Source organism: Crotalus tigris, unplaced genomic scaffold (assembly GCF_016545835.1).
Source record: "Crotalus tigris isolate CLP2741 ecotype Arizona unplaced genomic scaffold, ASM1654583v1 scf7180000020534.110733, whole genome shotgun sequence".
In the NCBI taxonomy this organism is placed as follows: Eukaryota; Metazoa; Chordata; class Lepidosauria; order Squamata; family Viperidae; genus Crotalus; species Crotalus tigris.
The window spans coordinates 48,657-67,450 of record NW_024098067.1 but is presented as its reverse complement, the minus strand read 5'-3'; the positions used below and the strand labels follow the sequence as shown (position 1 = coordinate 67,450).

At 44.7% G+C, this 18,794-nt stretch overlaps 1 protein-coding gene across 1 annotated transcript in view; it reads left to right on the top strand.

Annotated features, from left to right (window-relative positions):
- LOC120318916 (protein FAM178B-like) overlaps positions 1–18,794 on the top strand; it is a gene marked incomplete at its 3' end in the record, with an annotated part of 74,634 nt that overhangs the window by 22,093 nt on the left and 33,747 nt on the right. The window contains exon 10 of the mRNA XM_039367075.1: positions 6,620–6,731. Coding sequence (XP_039223009.1) covers positions 6,620–6,731 — 112 coding nt within the window. The remainder of the gene's footprint in view (positions 1–6,619; positions 6,732–18,794) is intronic.

Sequence of the window (18,794 nt, the reverse complement as noted above, 5' to 3'; positions counted from 1 at the left end):
AATATCTTCTCCACCTGGACTGAACCAAAATTTCATAAATAGGCCACCAATCAACTCTTCTCCCATCTGCTTGACCTGCTTGAATTTTAGATGTTCTTCATCTAGAACTAGGTATTTCTGGTTTAACAAACAGAAGGACTTAGTGGGGACACGATAGCTGTCTTCCAGTACTTGATGGGCCGTCATAGAGGAGGTTGATCTATTTTCCAAAGCACCTGAAGGGCAGAAAAGAAACAACGGGTGGAAGTTTGTTAAAGACAAACCCAACCTGGAACGCAAGAGAAATTTTTCTGACAATGGGAACAATCCATGGAACAGCTTGCTTCCCCGGAGTTGTGGGTGCTCCATTCCCGGAGGTTTTCAAGACAAGATTGGGCAACCATCTGATCAGGATGGGATAAGGACTCCTCTCCTGCCTTGAGCAAGGGGTTGGACTTTAAGATCTCTGAAGGTCCCTTCCAGCCCTGTATTATGTTCTATGTTGTAAATATCTGAGATTTTAGCACTACAGTGGTGGAAATAGATTCAGAAGCAGCTCAGTCACAGGGAGCTTTGAGTCGAGCCTAGAATCTCCTTGGTGGAAAGCTTTGTCTGCCGAAGCGCTCTGCTTCTCGTTAATCATCCCTCTGAGTCCTTGATACCTGCTATCTCTGCTGAACCAGGCCCTGCTCCCAGCGTCTCCGCAAAGCGTTAATTAACTCCCTCCAGTGAATGACTTGAATGCGGTGAACCTCACCAATCATTTCAGCTCATTGCTTTCTCCGTCCCTGGAAATGGGAGACCTGCAGGCATCTGGATAATTGCTTGAAAAACAGCTTTGCTTCCCCTCCCCTCCCTCCCCCCTCCCTTTATGCTCCCTGCCAGTGAAGGAGGAATAATCAGGGGTGGCCTTTGTTTCGCTGGAAGGGCAGCAAGGCCCAGGTCCCCAGGTGCGCTTTGGTGAGGCACGCTGATGAATTTTCCCTGGATGAGATGCGAAGGTGGGAAGCCTGTTCGTGCTTTTGGGGTTCAAAGAAATGCATTTCCAGTTTCCTAACTTGGCCCATCCTTTTTGTCTCCAGCAGAGAAATTAAATTATCATAGTTCGGTTTCGTCTAGGGCAGAGTGTCTCCAACCTCGGCAACTTTAAGATGGATGAACTTCAACAGTTGTGTGGAGTTGAAGTCCACCCATGTTAAAGGTGCTGAGGGTGAGAAAACGTGGTCCAGGTGACCAGACATTATAATTTGGAAAAAAAAAAAAAACCACAAAGAAAGAGGAAAATGCTGGAAGGCCTTTTTATTTTTTATTTTTATTTTATTATTTTATTTTATTTTATTTTAAACTCACTTAACAAATGTCTAACGTAGCAACAGAAATTTTGGGCTCAGTTGTGGTGGTGGTAGTAGTAGTAGTAGTAGTAATAATAATAGTAAAGTTGGAAGGGACCTTGGAGGTCATTTAGTCCAACCCCCTGCTCAGGCAGGAAACCCTATACCATTTTGGACAAATGGCCGTCCAGTCTCTTCTTAAAAACTTTCAGTGTTGGAGCATCCACCGCTTCTGGAGGCAGGTTGTTCCACTGGTTAATTGTTCTAACTGTCAGGAAGTTTCTCCTTAGTTCCAGGTTGCTTCTCTCCTGGATTAGTTTCCATCCGTTGCTTCTTGTCCTACCTTCAGGAGCTTTGGAAAATAGCTTGACTCCCTCTTCTTTGGGGCAGCCCTTGAGATAGTGGAAGACTGCTATCCTGTGCCCCCTCGTCCTTCTCTTCGTTAAACTAGGCATACCCAATTCCAGTAGCCGTTCCTTATATGCTTAGGCTATAGGCGAGGACTACCTGTATTTTCATTTTTAGGTTGGCATACTTCCCTGTTTCCTCACACTCAGAAAGCAGTCATAACTCCAGGCAAGGAAAGGCTTGAGAGGGCCTCTTTCTCTCTAACAATCTCCCTATTGCAACTGAACAGAGTGTGCCTTGCTGTGGGCTGAGAGCCACGTCAACCCCTGAATGTCACTCCGGACGCACATGACACTTGCGCGGCTGACTTGGTCACTTGCAGGCCGACGGGTCATCAGAAGCTTCCAACTTCTTTTGCTGATGGTTGCTTCTCTCTCGTTTTGGCCCGGTGCTGATTTGCACAGAAATGAGTGGGCGCCCACCAGGCAGCCTTGTGAATATTCTAGCAGGCTAGTAAAAGTAGGTTATCTGTCATGCACAGCATTCCTGTGATAAATGGCGCTAACGTGCCAAGTCTCCGGCGGTGAATGCCCTTCCGCTCTGCCAATAAGCCAGCCTCGTCGCTCAGATCCAAGGGAGCGGGGTGGGGGAGAAGAGGGAGATCGGCGTTTGTATCAGGCTCTGATATTAATAAGCCCACTTTGCAGAACGGGGATGCTTCTCCGGCAGATGGAGGCAAGACGGATTCATGTTCGGAATTGGAGAGAACTGACAGGCGCTAACGTTGTTACGGGAGATGCTGATTATTTTCTGATGCGCCGTGCAAACTGGGACATCATAGCTCCTTCCGATTGGGCTCCCATCTGTCACAAAGGCACAGAGATGGATGTAGGTGTCTCTCGGTCTTGGCTGTCCTTTATTAGGTGGGGATTAATAGCAGCTGAGAAGGCCTGTTCTAGTTCCTGTGTTGATGTGCACCGCTGATTGTTGAAGCAACGGGAAGGATGGAGAAACAAACCTAGAACTAAGCAACCTAGAACCAAGGATGAATTTCCTGACAGTGGAGAAGAATTAACCAATGGAATAGCTTTGCCTTCAGAAGTTGTGGGTGCTCCATCGCTGGAGGCTTTTAAGAAGAGACTGGATAGCCATTTGTCTGAAATGGGATAGGATCTCCTGCTTGAGCAGGGGGTTGGACTAGAAGACTTCCAAGGTCCCTTCCAATTCTGTTATGTTGTTTTTAGCTGTGGAACAGTCCTGGCCACTTAGGCTGATCCTGGATATCTAGTGAGAAGATAGTCCTTTACCAGATACCGTCTAGCTCATTTTTTAAATATATTTTTCAAAACCATTATCACAAACCCCTCTGGATTTCCTGCATTTAAAGCTCTTGAGAAGGACTGGGGATAAATGTAACACCTGCGAAGCACTTGGGTGCTCTCACAATATATTCATAACCCTTTAAAAAGAGCATTTAAACCCAGAGCTGCTTTGCTACCCAACAGCTTGCAAGAGAAAATGGCTGGTATTGGCAAGGGTTCTCCAACATAGTAGGTCAAAGAGAGCCTTTGGGGAGACCCCGGCGTTACCCATTTAAGCTCTGTCCTCTGCCCTCAGCTTTTTGTCCCCCTGCCCCGGGTTTAATATTTCCATTTTCGACTCTTCTTGCATAGAATTGGCCTCTGGCGGCTGATCAAGACAGCTCCATTGAGACTCGTCCTGACCTGGCCTAAATTTAAATGACCTCTGTTATCTAACAAAGGTCCTTTGGTTTCAAGTGATCCTAGACAAGTTTCCGCTACAGCTCTCCGGATCCAAAGCCCTGTTGCCCGAGGGCTGCAATTGAGCTGGCAGAGATGAAAATGGAGTTCTGGTTTATGTGAAGGGCAGGGTGAACAGCAGTAGCAGCTCTGGACAAGACATTCAGTTAGTGAAAACCTCCCAACTGGGCACAAATAGACCTCTGTCTGGAAAGACCAGAATTCCCCTTAGCAATGGGGCAGCCGTTGCCCTCTACGCATCTGATAACCCAGCAGACCGGGTGCTCTTACAGCAACAGTTTAAAGGCTAGTTGAATATGCTTTCTCCCAGTTGGGTGCTATTTATGTTTCAGGGCCGATGTGAATTCTATGTTTTCTTATTTTAATACATCCACACTGATAAAACCGTATTTAAAGAAAAAAAAATAATGGAAGCTGAAAGAAAAATGAGAAAAAGAAGCAACCCTTAACAAACACAAGCCAAGAAAAACAGTCTCTGGCATTTTATATTTCTCCATAGTTTCTTGTTCAGTAATATACTACTGTGATTTAAGCAGCACAAAATGTTATTATAGAACATCCCGACAGTTCTGCCACAGTAACCCGTATTGCTGCGTCCTTTGATTAGTAGAAAATGCTGCCTTTTCCAAAACATCACCTATATCCAACAATCATTCCTTAACATTTGGAAGAATACATTCCAGGGTCTCACTGTGATTCTTTTAACCAACGCAACCATTACTCCTGTTAAACAGATTCCAAAGCTTTGGTATATAGTTCATCATCACACCAACTTCTTTAACAGTTAAAATTTTCCCCATAATTCTACTAATTACCTATATATTTAGGGGGTTGCAGGTACCATTACAGAACTGTAAGAGGATTGGGCCAGAAGGTGGTTATTGAAGGAAGTGACCACCTTGGTGGTGATATCTCAGTGGCATGAGGTTCTTCCCAGGAAAATGACTCCTGTGGTTATTTTTTCTGGTCCCACCACAGCCTCAGCCAAACTGGAGGAAAACTGGAGTTTGTAATCCTAGCAGACCCAGAGTACTCTGGAATATTCTAGATTAAGGAAAAAAAAACATTCTCACCTGAGATCTTTTTAACGTCTTTATCTAAGTCACTGCTGCTAATTTTATGTCACTTCCTCTTTTTCTACCTTGTCTGTATATTTTTGTTGGATTTCATTCCTTAAGATAAAGGCTTTTAAAATCTGGATAAGCCATCTTGGGAAATACAGCTCATTCACACAATTTCTCAACCCTGCTTTTATTTTAAAGAGAGAGAGAGAGAGGAGATGAAACATGCCCAGAACAATTTCTTGATGAGCAGTGGTTCAGGACTGTGCTTCCCCAGGTTGCATTTAATCCCATTCCGTGCAATCTAAAGAATCTGGAGATCTTCAGGATTCTTGTGCTGTTCTACGTATCTCACGCTGACCGCTTAGCTTTGCAAATTGCTTTCCATTGTGCATTCAAATGGATTGCGTTGTCTTGTAGTGGGAGTGTGTAACCTTTGACCTCAGGGTTGCTTGTGTCCCCACCCCCCAACAAACCTTGAATGAGGCTCTTAGAAACCCCTCCTTCCTCCCCCCCCAGGTTGTCATCAAATTTCAATTCATAGAGTGTCAGAGGGGGAATGATTAAATTCACAAGGAGTCATATTCCCCACATTTTCTTATTGATGTGAACTCAGCTTTAGCTTTTGCCCTCCCATTTCCCCCTTGGAACGTGCCCCCTCGCGTGGCCTCGGAGAACAAGGGCGTGCTTTGTCACCAGAAGTGATGACGCCCCGCTGGGTTAGAGGCCTTTCCCAAGGACTTAACGTTTTGTGCTCCGTTTGACCTTCTTGATGCCGGAACAAACTTCCTGCAGTTATTTCAAGCAGTCTCCCCATTTGAACAGCCCTTCTGAGTTTTCCCCAGATCTGGATTCCGATCCTGCTTGTATTGGCTGCTAGTGTTGACCTTGGCTCCTTCTTCAGGCTGCACTCCACCCTTTGAAGGGATCAGACGAAAGTTCTAGCCCTTGATCACAGTTAATGTCTTTACTCTGTGCAGCTTCATGAGTTGCATGAACCCATCCTTTCTGGTCAGTCGTGAATCCGTGGAACCTGAGAACGTGTTCTTCTGGTAATTAGTTCAAGCACTGTTGTCTGAATGTAGCCAGGATGTTTTGGCGGTGGTTGTTGAGCTTGTAGACATCAGGCACCTCTGTTAAGGTTCGTCTTCCTCCAAGACAGACTAAAGGTGGGCCCCTCTCACCTCTGACTCTGGGCTCAGGCTTGATTTGTTTCATGCCAGTTTTCTGACCAAGCCATAACTGGTTGGACTCACCCAGTTCTAGGACTAAAGGAGCCACATTGTGAATGGTTCATGCGTTGGGCTAAACTGGGATTGGTTTGTTAGTACTTTACTAGGTGAAATGCGGACGGGCTCAGCTGCCACGATAAGAGCAACTCAAGCAGACCTTACAGGTAGTCCTCGACTTACCACCGTTCATCTAGCGACTGTTCAAAGTTTCAGCGGCACCAGTGGTGGGATTCAAATACCTGAACATCTGGTTCTCTGCGTGGATGCAGGCCTGGGCCCCCGAGGCCTAGAACGGACTTCCAGAAGTGACATCCATGCACTTCCGGTGGGCCGTTCTAGGCCTGGGAGACCTCCTCCAGGCCTCCGAGGCCTAGAACGGACTTCCAGAAGCAACATGGGTTCAGCCAGTTCTCCGAACTCAATAAAATCTACTGAACCAGTGCGAACCAGCTGAATCCACCACTGAACGGCACTGAAAACAAGTCTCTTACGACCAATCCTTCAGTTACGACCGTCACAGTATCCCCATGGTCATATGAGTGAAATTTAGGTACTTGGCAACCAGCATATGCCCTATTTACGACTGTTCCAATGGCCTGGGTTCATGTGATCCCCATTTGCAACCTTCTCAGCCAGTTTATAACAATGGAGGGGGCTGGATTTGCTTAATGACCACATGATTCACTTAACAACTGCAGTAACTCAGCAACCATGCACAACATGGTCATACAATTGGGCACAGCTCAACAACAATCACCACCTTGCCTAGCAATGGAGATTCTGGTTCCACTTGTGGTTGTAAGTCGAGGTCTACCTGTATAGGGTCATACCTGTACCTGTGCCTGCCTGGGTCTGAAGTCAAGACCTCTTTGCCTTTCTCCATCTAGCTCCAGCTCCAGCACCTCTCAGCAGTTGGCGATCCTGCACAGTGGCAGCCTTGGGTTCATCTATCACGGAATAGCCAAGTGCCCCCTCCCTGTTCTGCGCTGGCTTTTCCAGGTAAGCAGGCTTGCAAGTCCAGGGCTGGCCACGAGATGGCCCCAGTGGCCAAGACTCACCAGAACCAGCCCTTTTGCTCCGGGTTCTGGCACAGGGCTTAGGACCGTCTAGCACCCAGGGTTCTTAGTAGTTAGCCTGGTTAATCAGCAGGGGGCATGTTCAGCTAATTGGCCGAGTTGTCAGCCTTGTATGGAGCAGATGCTGCAGAAGGCCCCTCGGCTCCAGAGAAGGGTAACGATCTGCGAGCTGGTGAACGGTGTCACTCAGGCAGGACGTTGCAAAAAGGGAGGTTTGCTTCTGCCAATTTAGAGACAGCAAAACTACGGATGTTGCCTTCACCAGGTTAACAAGCAGCCTGGGTAAAATAGGGTCAGAGTTGAAAGAGGCTTAAAAGTGATGAATAACCCATCTCCCCCACGCACACACTTTGCAAGGACTGGTAAACAGGACTTAATTCAGGGAACCGCATGCATTTCTCCCAGGGCACAGCATGATGAGAAAAAACACTGTTTTTTAAAATGACCTTTTGAGAAGAAACGATCATTTCATTGAACTCTTCTGCACGGCAACTCATTCCTCTTCAGGAGAAAGTCAAAACAAGTCAAGATGACACCTATGACGTGAGCCCGGACCTTTTCTTAAATCTCCGCCCGGGATGCTGTACAAGTGGTCCTCAACTTACAACAGTTTGTTTAGTGACCGTTTGAAGTTACAGCAGCACTGGAAAAAGTGGCTTATGAGCGTTTTTCATCCGACCCATTGCAGCATCCCCGTGGTCACGTGATCAGCATTCAGAGGCTTGGCAACCACTGGCTTGGCTTTATGATGGTTGCAATGTCTGGCCAGCTTTGGCGACCATCTGGCAAGCAAAGTCAGTGGGAAACTCCTATTCACTTAACCACTGTGGCAAGAAAAGTCATAAAACGGAGCAAAATTCACTTAACAAATGTCTCCCTTAGCAATAGAAATTGTCGTAAGTTGTGGACTGCCTGTATACCTAAAAAGAGGTGAGACATTGATTGTACAATCACTGCCTGCCTTGACTTTTTTTGACACACACCCCCCCCCCGTGTTCTGCTCCTTGTCTTTCCCCTTGGCCACAGCTGATCCCCTCCCTTCCAGCTTTTTTTGTTCCCTGCAGTAAACTGAGAGAAATCTGAAAAAGAAACCACTGTTTTAAATCTCAGGTGGGGAATTTTGTCAAAGAGAGACGGTGTCTTGTTGCAAAAAAAAAAACCCAAACAAACTATGAATTTCTGCTTCTGGGTTAAAGTTAAGCAAAAACAAAAGCGGGGTTGAACGCTGTCACCGCTTGGAGGAATTGAGAACATTGTGAGGTTGAAGACAACTTTTGCAGGTTTCTTGGCCCTGCCTGGTTAGAAATTTTGCGAAATCTAAGAAGAGGTGGGGGAGGACCTGTTTTTCCAAAATGGTGAGACTGCTTTGTTCAAAAGATAGGCTTTCCACTCAGAAAGGAACTGGGGAAAAACATTGCACAAATGTGACTCTGAAATGAGCTCACACACACGCACAAGCACACACACACACACACACACACACATACCGCCCCCATGTCATAACCCAAATCCACTTCTCACCATTGCCTGGGACAAAACTGTACCTTTAAAACATTATTTGGTGAATGATTAAGGTAGCAAATGTAGGATCATCTGTGCAGTGGGTGAGCAATTAATCAAAAACAATTTTGCCAATTAATTTTAAAGAGACAGTTGGTGTAAAGCGTTTTGAGAAGGATGGTTTTTGCTGGTGTTTCCTTTGCTGGTTTCTTGCATCTGTCGTTTCAGTTTGAAAAGAGAATGAGCTCACTCTGTAGATGAGGGACGAGGCTGTGAACCCTCTGGTCTTTTTCAGTTTCTTTCCCAAGAAACTGGATCCCTTTCAGTGGCTGCGGTTGTGAGCAGCCCCCAACCACAGCCCATCCCAGTGACATAGCTTGAGTTATGTAGGCTGAAGATTTAAGAGTCGCCCTGGAGCTAATAGCTCCCAGGGCAAGGTGCCATCAAAACCCCCATGAAAGTCATGTAAATCAAATCAAAAACACAACAAACCAATTAAAGCCAAATTGTAGAAGAGCAGCAAATTAAAAGCAGCAGAGGTTAAAATAAGCAGCCCAAAGAAAAAACTAAAAATATCAAAGATGAATTGACTCCAACAGCAAGTCGTAGAGGCAGAAATGCAAGAACAGCTACGATGATGAAGAAATGGTTTGACATTATAAAGTAGACTGGGGGGGGGGGAAATGCTCCAGAGGTAGGAAAGGGGGCGCCATCTTATTGGAGAGATAAGATTCGCCAGAACCCATCTGCCACACCTCAGCGGATTAACAGCATCCTGACCAGGACCTCTCACGGCACAGTTAGATTAGGAACAAGCGGGCAAAAGCTGCTTCTTCAAATTCCCTAGCTCTAGAGCAGAAAAGCCTTTATTGGTTAGGGCGGTGACATTGATCCCGGCTTTGCCACCATCAGAGGCACTTAGTTGTACAAGCTGATTAGGTAAGGTTGGTCTTTCTCAGCCCAGCACACCTCATAGAGTTGTGGTGGAGAGAAAAATAAGAGGAAGGTGGGCTAATGTGCAGTGATGGAAAGGCAGGGTAAGTGTTTAACTCCTGAATAAATGGAAAGAGGCATTCTTGGTGTCAAACCAGAGGCTAGGCCAGGGGTCTTCAAACTTGGCCCTTTTATGACTTGTGAACTTCAACTCCCAGAATTCCTCAGTCGGCCATTTTGATGAAACTGCGGGCTTGGATCCAGACCAGGGGTCTTCTTTTATGACTGCCTGGCTGAGGAATTCTGGGAGTTGAAGTCCACAAGTCATAAAAGGGCCAAGTTTGAAGACCCCTGGGCTAGTGCTAGGACCAGCTATGAGGGAGGTATTTGATCCTGGTGTGGTCCAGTCGAGAAGACCAATGCTACAGCTTCCATTGCTGGTTTCTTCTTCATACTCTGTTTACAGTATGCAGAAATATGGCTAGTCTTCAAGATGGGAATGTTCCCAAGCTGTGGTTTGGATGGGCTCAGAACATGGGGTCATTAGGAGAACCTTGTGTAGCTACTGCGTCTGTTCAGCTTTCGGTCTTCAGCAACAGCTGTAGATATATCTATCTCTGGAAGGAGAGAAAGCCATAAAGCTGTGCACACTTTCAAAATGAGCGAGATTAAAAAAAAAGAATCTGAAATCTCACACAATCACAATTTCTTTCTGTTTCTCATTCAAGCGGCCACCTCTTCTTTCCCCCCAAGCTGTCTGATGCTTTTAGTCAGTGCAATTCCTATAGCAGCTGCATCATTTTTTTTTTAACCTGAACTGTTGAGTCCCTTTAGCTATGCAGATTCGTCACCGTTGGCAAACTTCTCTTCCACAAGCCGCTCTAGTTGTCTTTTAAAACCATTTAAAGAAGCTCAACATGTTAGCGAATTCCTTAAGCTCCCCCTCATGACTGTTTATTGGAGCCTAATATTTTTTGAGATGAGCTATGCAGGAGTTACTCTGGTCTTTCCGAAGACAATAAAAGGTTTGGGGCTGGTGGGAGTTTTGAAAGCACGTTGTCAGTCGCTTACAAAATGGCTGTCGGGAGGTAGGGGCTTCCCTATTGCAGAATGGCTGCTGTGGGCCACTCAGCCCCCCCCCCATTCCAGATGGTGAGCTGTTTGATTGTCCCCGGTCACCCCCAGATTCATCCTGCCATCTGTCAGGTTATCTTTGTTTTTTGTTTTTGTACGCCAAAGCAGGCACCTTTCCTAACCAGGGTCTGAATTGCAACTCTCCTTGTTTGTTTGTTTTTAATTGTAATGTTTGTGGACCTCTCAGGGCCCTGAGGTGAAAATAACAATGAGGCTGGAAGCAGAGCGCTTGCTTTACCGAATGTCAGCTCCTAATTAAAAGAGAGAGAGAGAGAAAGAGTTTTTCAACTTTCTTGGCAGCAGTTCAGAAGCGGGTTGCGAAAATAAAGGTTGTTTATGATTTAGAAGGAGAGGGAGTTTGGGGGGACATCAAAGGGAAAATCCAGAGGAGCCAAGATAGAGAAAAGATGCTGATGCCCTAGAAAAAGTGCAGAGAAGAGCAACAAAGCTGATAATGGGGTCTGGAGGCTAAACCCTTCGATCAATGATTGGGCTACAGGTGGTCCTCGAGTTACAATTGAGGCCCAAAATCTATATTATGAGTGAAACACTTGTTAAGTGAGTTTCGTCCCATTTTACGACCTTTCTTGCCACAGTTGTTAAGTGAATGACTGCAGTTGTTAAGTTAGTAACACGGTTGTTAAGTGAATCTGGCTTCCCCATTGACTTTGTTTCTCGGAAGGACACAAAAGGGGACGTCTGTGAAGATTTTAAAAAATCGCCACCAATCTTCCCATTTCCATTTTCACCACCACCATCCTATCAGAGCCATCCTATTTCCGCCCTCCCATCAACAAATGTCAACTGTCAATAACTGCCTTTCTGTCTCCCACACCAGGGGTAGGCAACCTTGGCTCTTTTATGACTGGTGGACTTCAACTCCCAGAATTCCTGAGCTAGCATGGCTCAGCTTGGAAACCTCTCCCTTTCACCTCAGTGTGGCTGGCTCAGGAATTCTGGGAGTTGAAGTCCACGAATCATAAAAGAGCCAAGGTTGCCTACCCCTGTCCTACACCATCTGATAGAATGGATGAAGCTTCCAGGATAAAAATAAACACCACTTTTGGTACCAAAGAGGATCACGTGACTCCGGGGCACTGCAGCTGTCATAAATACAAGTCAATCGCCAAGGGGGTCCGAATTTTGATCACGTGACCAGGGGGATGTCGGCATGGTTGCGAGTGTGGAAACGGCAGTAAGTCCCTTTTTCAAGTGGTCAACGGCCAACTCGCCATGGGAATTGTTTTCAGCGCTAGATTACCGTCACCATTTCATTCCATTACTTTTATTATTAGTCAGTCTGTTTTTGTCGAAATCATTGTAACTCTTGTGTTTCTGGATTGACTTTATTATTATTGGCCACAGTTCCGTTGGAATTAATTTAATTTTTGTGTATGTTGAATTGTCCTACGGTGGGTTGTTTGGCAGTGAGTTGGCCATGGCGAATTTCCCATTTCGTCGAGAAGGATACCATAGCTGATTGTATCAAAAGCCACCAATAACTCCAGGAGAACCAGCAAGGTCATATTTACCCATTTAATTTCCAGCATGGTTCATCTACCAAGTCAATCGGTATAGACCAGGGGTCTTCAAACTTGGCCCTTTTATGACTGGTGGACTTCAACTGAGGAATTCTGGAAGTTGAAGTCCACCAATCATAAAAGGGCCACGTTTGAAGACCCCTGGTCTGGATCCAACCCCGCAATTTCATCAAAATGGCTGACTGAGGAATTCTGGGAGTTGAAGTCCACCAGTCATAAAAGGGCCAAGTTTGAAGACCCCTGAGAGTCTGTATCCAACTCCGCAGTTTCATCAAAATGACCAACTGAGGAATTCTGGGAGTTGGAAGTCCACAAGTCATCAAAGGGCCAAGTTTGAAGACCCCTGGACTAAATGGACCAAGATAATCAGATTCATCCACATGCACCTTGAGCTGCAAGGCCACTTTCTCCATCATCTCACCCACTGAATGAAATATTTTACACTGGTCTGTCATTACAGAGATCTTCTATAGATCAAGGGAGACCCTTTTCATTCTAACTGCCTCTTTTAAGCAGGCAGCACAACGTTCTGCACCCAAGAAGACATTCATCCCTTGGGGCTAGTCCTGTTCTAATAGATACAATTAGCCTAGAAGGGCAATGGTTGAATAAGCTGGCGATGGCTCCCATATTTCCACTGGCTCTTCCCACATCTTTGAAGATCTATAAGCTGAAAAGAATCCACATGAAGAAGACGAGCTGTTTCCAAGGTTACCTTGCTTTGACCTGACTACCGTTGGGAGTCCGGGTCAAGACAAACCTGGTGGATCTGGTCTGCGGAGAACGATGGAAATTGCTCACAGCAAGACGTCAATTGTTCCACCTCCCTTCCCCATCATCCTTGTGGAGAAAATGCCACACGATACGATACGGAAGAGCTTGGCCAGCCTGTGCTGTGTAGATGCAACAGAGGAAGAGAGACGTAAGCTGCATCTGCTTACTACAGATTAGGATTTTAAATGGGCCTTCAAAATGCATCTATTCCTCATTCCATCTAATTCATACAGAGAGCCCTCCTTGTATGCTCCAGCTCTTAAACTAGTATTATTTTCTGCTTCCTGGTAAGGCAAAGAGCCAATTTATCTCTGCTCAAGGGGCTTAGGGACAACCCTCTCAATCATCTGCTTTAGCGTGCTTTTCCAAGGCTTTGCTGATAAACCAAGTGGGAAGTTCCCTAGAAGACCATCTGGATCCATCAGCTGCTTGGGGTACAGCATTTTCCCATTCTCCAATCCTGCCCAGGTTGATAGCAGCCACCCCCATAAAAATAACCAGACAGCTCTTCTCCTTTCAAAACACGATCAGCTTGCTAAATGAGGATTACCTGTATTCCGCAGATGTGATGGTCAGGAACCAATCCATGCTTTCCCAGAGATAACATATGAAGCAGAAAGCCATTCTAAGGCAGAAAACCTGGATTTTTCACGAAGTCTGGCTGGGAAAAATGTTTATTTTTTTATTTAAAAGGAGGATAGGACTTGCCTATTTCAGTTTGGGAGTTTAATTGGGTCCATGGGCACATTCTTCCTCCCAGAATACTTGGATCCTCTTTGTTATTTCTTGGCAACATTTTCTCCTGCCCACAACAATGTTTTTATGATCCTCTAAGATTTTAAGGATTACAGTTGCCTTCAGCAGGTGTGAGGAAAGATCATCTGCTAAGATTAATAGGATAGTCAAATAAAAGAGTAACCGAATAAGAATAACAGAATAATAGTTGGAAGGGATTTTAGAGGTCTTCTAGTCCACCACCCCCTGATCAAGCAGGACACCCTATACCATTTCAGACAGATGACTGTCCAATCTCTTCTTAAAAACCTCCAGTGATGGAGCACCCATAACTTCTGGAGGGGAGCTGTTCCTTTGATTAATTGTTCTGACTATCAGGAAATTTCTCCTTAGTTCTAGGTTGCTTCTCTCCTGGATGAGTTTCCACCCGTTGCTTCTTGTCCTGCCTTCAGGAGCTTTGGAGAATAGCTTGACTCCCTCTTTGGGGCAGCCCCTAAGATATTGGAACACTGCTATCATGTCCCCCCTCGTCCTTCTTTTCACTAGACGTATCTAATAAACTCTTTCCAGAGCCTTAATATCTTTTTTATAATACGGTGACCCAAACTGGATGCAGTATTCCAAGTATGGTCATAAGAACATATTTAAGGGGGTGGAAGAAATTTTGAAAAGAGGGTCCAGTGTCTTTGTCTGCAGAGGGCTCACTCGTTGGAAGCTCATACAGAGATGGAGAACAAAAAAAAGGACTTGAGGTAGAAGGAGCAAAGGGTTTAAGGGTATAAACCGAGAGGGTTTAGTCTGCGTCTTGCAGCTACATTATGACATCCCAGTTGAGCCAGATGCTTTAGGAGCCCCAAATCGCCTGAGTGGATACATAACCAGATCTTTGTGGCTTATGTGGTAATGTGAACTAGTCTCGCAACTCTTTCTCTGGGGAACCTGGTCCCTCTTTAGAAATAAGTTGCCAATCGGGACTTTCCACCTTGGGAGGTGAGCAGTGTGTGGGCTTTATCTAGTAGATGCCTATAAGCTGGATCTGGGTTGCATTCGCACCGAAGGTGGTGAGTTCACACCAGCTTGTGTGATCAGCTCAGAGTAGAGAAGGTGATGCTTTCCTTCAAAACCCCTAGAAAGACTCCAGAGGTTTTTTATGAGGATCTGGTCATCTGGTGTCCAGGAAGATGCCTTCTTGTGTGCTTAAGAGGGGGAAACAGCCCAAGTTGTCACTTGAAAAACCTGGAAGGATAATTGTGAAGCAGGGGCTGTTTTCAGACAAACATCTCCCCCCCCTTGCATTCTGAGCTGGGAGGAATGTGCTTTTTCTTAGCCGTTGAATTTGCTCTCGGACTCCTCTGGTGCTCTACCTCTCTACTCGGCTTGTTGCTATTATGAGTAATATAATGCATTTGGGCAAAGGAGCCTTTTAAGTTCCGAGTGTAGGTGTGATTTATAGAGCTGCTCGGGGGTTCATACATCTTAATCCAGCAGGGGCTGCCGTGATCTTGTTTCACCTACACAACTCCAGGCAGCCAATAGAAATCCTGGCTGTTCCACGCATTAAGACTATTAAATCTTCACGCCTCGAAAGATGCCAGAGGAGTTGGCTTCTCCAGCAGGTCTGGGCAAAAGGGCTGGAGGGTGGTGAAGCCATTATGGGAAGAGTCAGGAAGCTGGTCCCCGGTAAAGTAGTAAACCAGCACACTGTTTGACCCCAGAAGGCCAGTCTAGAAATGGGGAGGGCTCCTTTCTACACAAGGTCTACCTGTTGGTTTAGAAATGAGGTGTGGCTTGAGGTGGCACCAAAGAATAAGATGCGGAATATCTCATTTTGTAAAGGCTCATTGTATGGAAGATGTGTCCATTAACCTCCAAAATCCGTTGAACTGAGGAGCAGTTTACCATGGTGGTAGTAATGCCAACATTTGAGTCAGTTACATCATTTACATCAGGGGTCCTCAACCTTGGCAACTTTAAGACTTGTGAACTTCAACTCCCAGAATTCCTCGGCTAGCTGAGGAATTCTGGGAGTTGAAGTCCACGTCTTAAAGTTGCCAAGGTTGAGGACCCCTGATTTATATGATGGTGTGATGCAAATCACAAAAGGAAGGAAGGAAGGAGGGGAGAAAGGGGAGAAAGGAAAGAAGGAGAAATGTGGCAGGCAGGGAAGGAGGAAGGAAGGAAAGAAAGAGAAAGGAGAAAGGGAAGGAAACAAGAAGGGGAGGGAAGGAGAAAGGGAAGAAAGAAAAGAACAAAAGCAGGAGGGAGGGAGGGAGGGCTGTGTCAGATGAGGAATAGAATCAAAAGCTCTTTTGGCTGCAAGCACAGATAACAAATGTAGCTCAGCAAATTTCCTGTGAAAAGTTTTCAATGTGAGGCAACTTTGGCAGTTTGAAAGTTGTAAAACGTTGGCTTCTCAATTAAAACATTGTGAAGCTGAAAATAGTTGCAGCTGTTTTTTCCGCTCTGCAGTTTCTAAAATTCCCATGAAGTAATAGTAAATCCGATCAGGTTTTCCCATAAAACAGCAAGTTTGGTCTAGCGCAGGGGTAGGCCACCTTGGCTCTTTTATGACTCGTGGACTTCAACTCCCAGAATTCCTGAGCCAGCCATGCTGAGGAGAAAGGGAGAGGTTTCCAAGCTGAGCCATGCTGGCTCAGGAATTCTGAAGTCCACCAGTCATAAAAGAGCCAAGGCGGCCTACGCCTGGTCTAGCGGTTAAGGTCTTAGGCTAGAAATCAGGAGAAAGGGAGTTCTAGTCCCCTTAGGCATGAAAGAAACAGCTGGGCAACCTTGAGCCAATCCCTCTCTCAGCCCCAAGTGCCTCACGGAGTTATTGTTGTGGGGTAAAGGGGTTGTAGGTGTGTTTGCCACCTTGAGCTCTTTATAAAAGTAATAAAGGAGGGATAACCCCCCCTCCTAAAATAGAAGTTCTTTTTTTCTCCACATACCAAAGCTTTTAATTGCTCTGAATCCAAACTGTATGCAATAGGCTAGATTTTATTTTTAATCACGTCATTAGTGCTGCCTAAATATTTGGGCAGTCAGTGGTTGAGATGAATATGTTAATTTGAAACACCCTCATTTGCATAGGCAAATTTCCCAGAAAATGTTGCAGTTTGGAATTCTCCAGACCGTCTCCCCCCCTTCCATCTTTTTTGATATCCACTCAACCCAATTTAGAACCACTAAATCATGGCCTGTCGGTCACTAAAGGACTGCAAGATTCTCATCCTGCTCTAATACTTGGGAAATCCCTGTGAACCATGGTGGGGGGGAGAGAACAGTGTGACTTTGTGGAGCAGGGAAGAGGGGAGCTTTGTGAACCATCGTTGTCTGTGAGTAAGAGGAGGAAAGAAAACTGTTGAGTAAAATGTGAAATCCATAACTTCTTGATTTCTCCTCTTTTCTGGGAGGCAGGAGCCAAGCGGTGGGGGAGTTACTGGACTTTGCCCTTGATAGTGTTATTTTATATCCATCCCTCACTTTTTGCAAACTGTTTTTGCACTCAAAATCCTCTCTTTGCCCTGGAGTTCTGGGCGAGGTATGGTCAACTGAAGATGGTTCCATAAAAATTGAACTAATGGTCACTGCACATACAAAAAAAAAACCAGTGGGTAGACTCATTTCTTGGAACCTCTCTGGATAAGGAGAGGATGGGAGATCATCCACAACTGTTCCGGATGGCTACTCCTTGAGAGGTGACAGCAAAATAGCAGTTTTCTGTGGGTTTGAGCACTGAGCGATGAAGGGGGTAGCCATTTTGCTCACAACTAGGGTGGTGCCTTTTAAAGCACAGTTGAGTTTGCCAACCTCACTTCTTAATGATTTGCCTCACTTTCTAACCACTTTCATTGGACACCTCACTTTTTAATCATTTTCAGAAATTTAACCAACTTAAAACTATTAGAAACCTTCAGAATGACCCATTTGAAAAGTCTTCCTCGGACGAGTTTATCTTCAACTCTGAACAAGAGAAAAATTAATTTTAAGCTTCAGAACTAAAGAATTTAATCTAAGAAAATTCTGGATGCATTTTAAGGATCAAGATAAATTTGGAACATTGACTTTTACTAAAAGAGTTTGGAATTAACTTTAAAAATAAATTCTTATGGGAAACAGATGTATTCTGGCAATTCTGGCTGTTGCAAGTTATGACAAAAGATCAAGTGTTGAGTTTAGAAACTGGACACTAGAGGGAACTAAAGATTTGAAGCAGATTTGAAGAGGAAAAATGTACAGGCCTTTTCTTGATATGTTAATACTGGGATTTTGTGTCACAAAACATTATAACGTTGGAAATATTAAAGGAGATCTTTGAAGAATGGGGGCAGAAATTACGACCTGTAATATCAATACAGTCAGTAATAATGTCTGTTTCTATGGATAGGCTATGTTTAAAAAGATGTTAATGGAAGTGTGACAGATGCGGAATACATTTTATCTGAAAAGATGAGAAAGTAGAGAAGGACAGGCCAAGAGAATGATTTGAAAAAGGATAAAACTGGATATGCAGTTTTGAAAATTAAAAGGGGAAACACAAGCGATAAACTAGGAGAATTACCTGGAAAATGAAGCTTGTTGAAGGCTTGAAGAAATCTGTGTAATGGGATGAAGAAAAATGGAAAAGAAATCCAATCCTATGACAGCTGAATTCAAGATTAAGGCTGTTAAAAGGAAAAAATATAAAGTTGGTTTATGTAACCAAAATTAAAATAAGACTATATTGCTTAGTGGAAGTTCCGGTCCCAATTACCGTTGTAAGAGGAGGATGCCCTATAGAATTCTTGATTTTTCACACTAAAAACAAACAAACAAACAAACAAATGAACCAGTTTGACAGCTGCCATGTGGATGATGGTTGTCGTTTATTATTTCCCGAAGCTCTAAAGTATTTCAAGGTCCATTTGAAGGCCTTATACGACATGAATGCCAATGAGGAGTGGGACAAAGCTTAAAACCCCTCCCTCATTTATTCAAGTTATATGTGGTATATATACGGAGGGAAGTTGGATTGGAAGAAAGTGAGTGTGGTTGTAGAAGCATCAGGAACCTGTTCTATGTAGGTGACATTACTCTACTAACTGAAAAATGCAAATCATTTGCAAGCCCTGGTAATAAAAGTCAGAGAGCACATTGAAAAAAAAAATGGAGCTTCCATTAAATATAAAGAAGGCCTGATTAATGTCAGCAGGTACAGCAACCAGTCTTAGAATTGACAATGAAGACATCAGGAGTAAAAGAACCAGCAGCCAAGAAATGTGCTGCAGAGTATAATGACTATTCTTCATTGTAGAGTAGGAATGAAAGCCTTGAAAAAGCAGTCATCACCCCGAGTCTATCTCTACAAAGGTCAGAATTGTGGCCGTGAT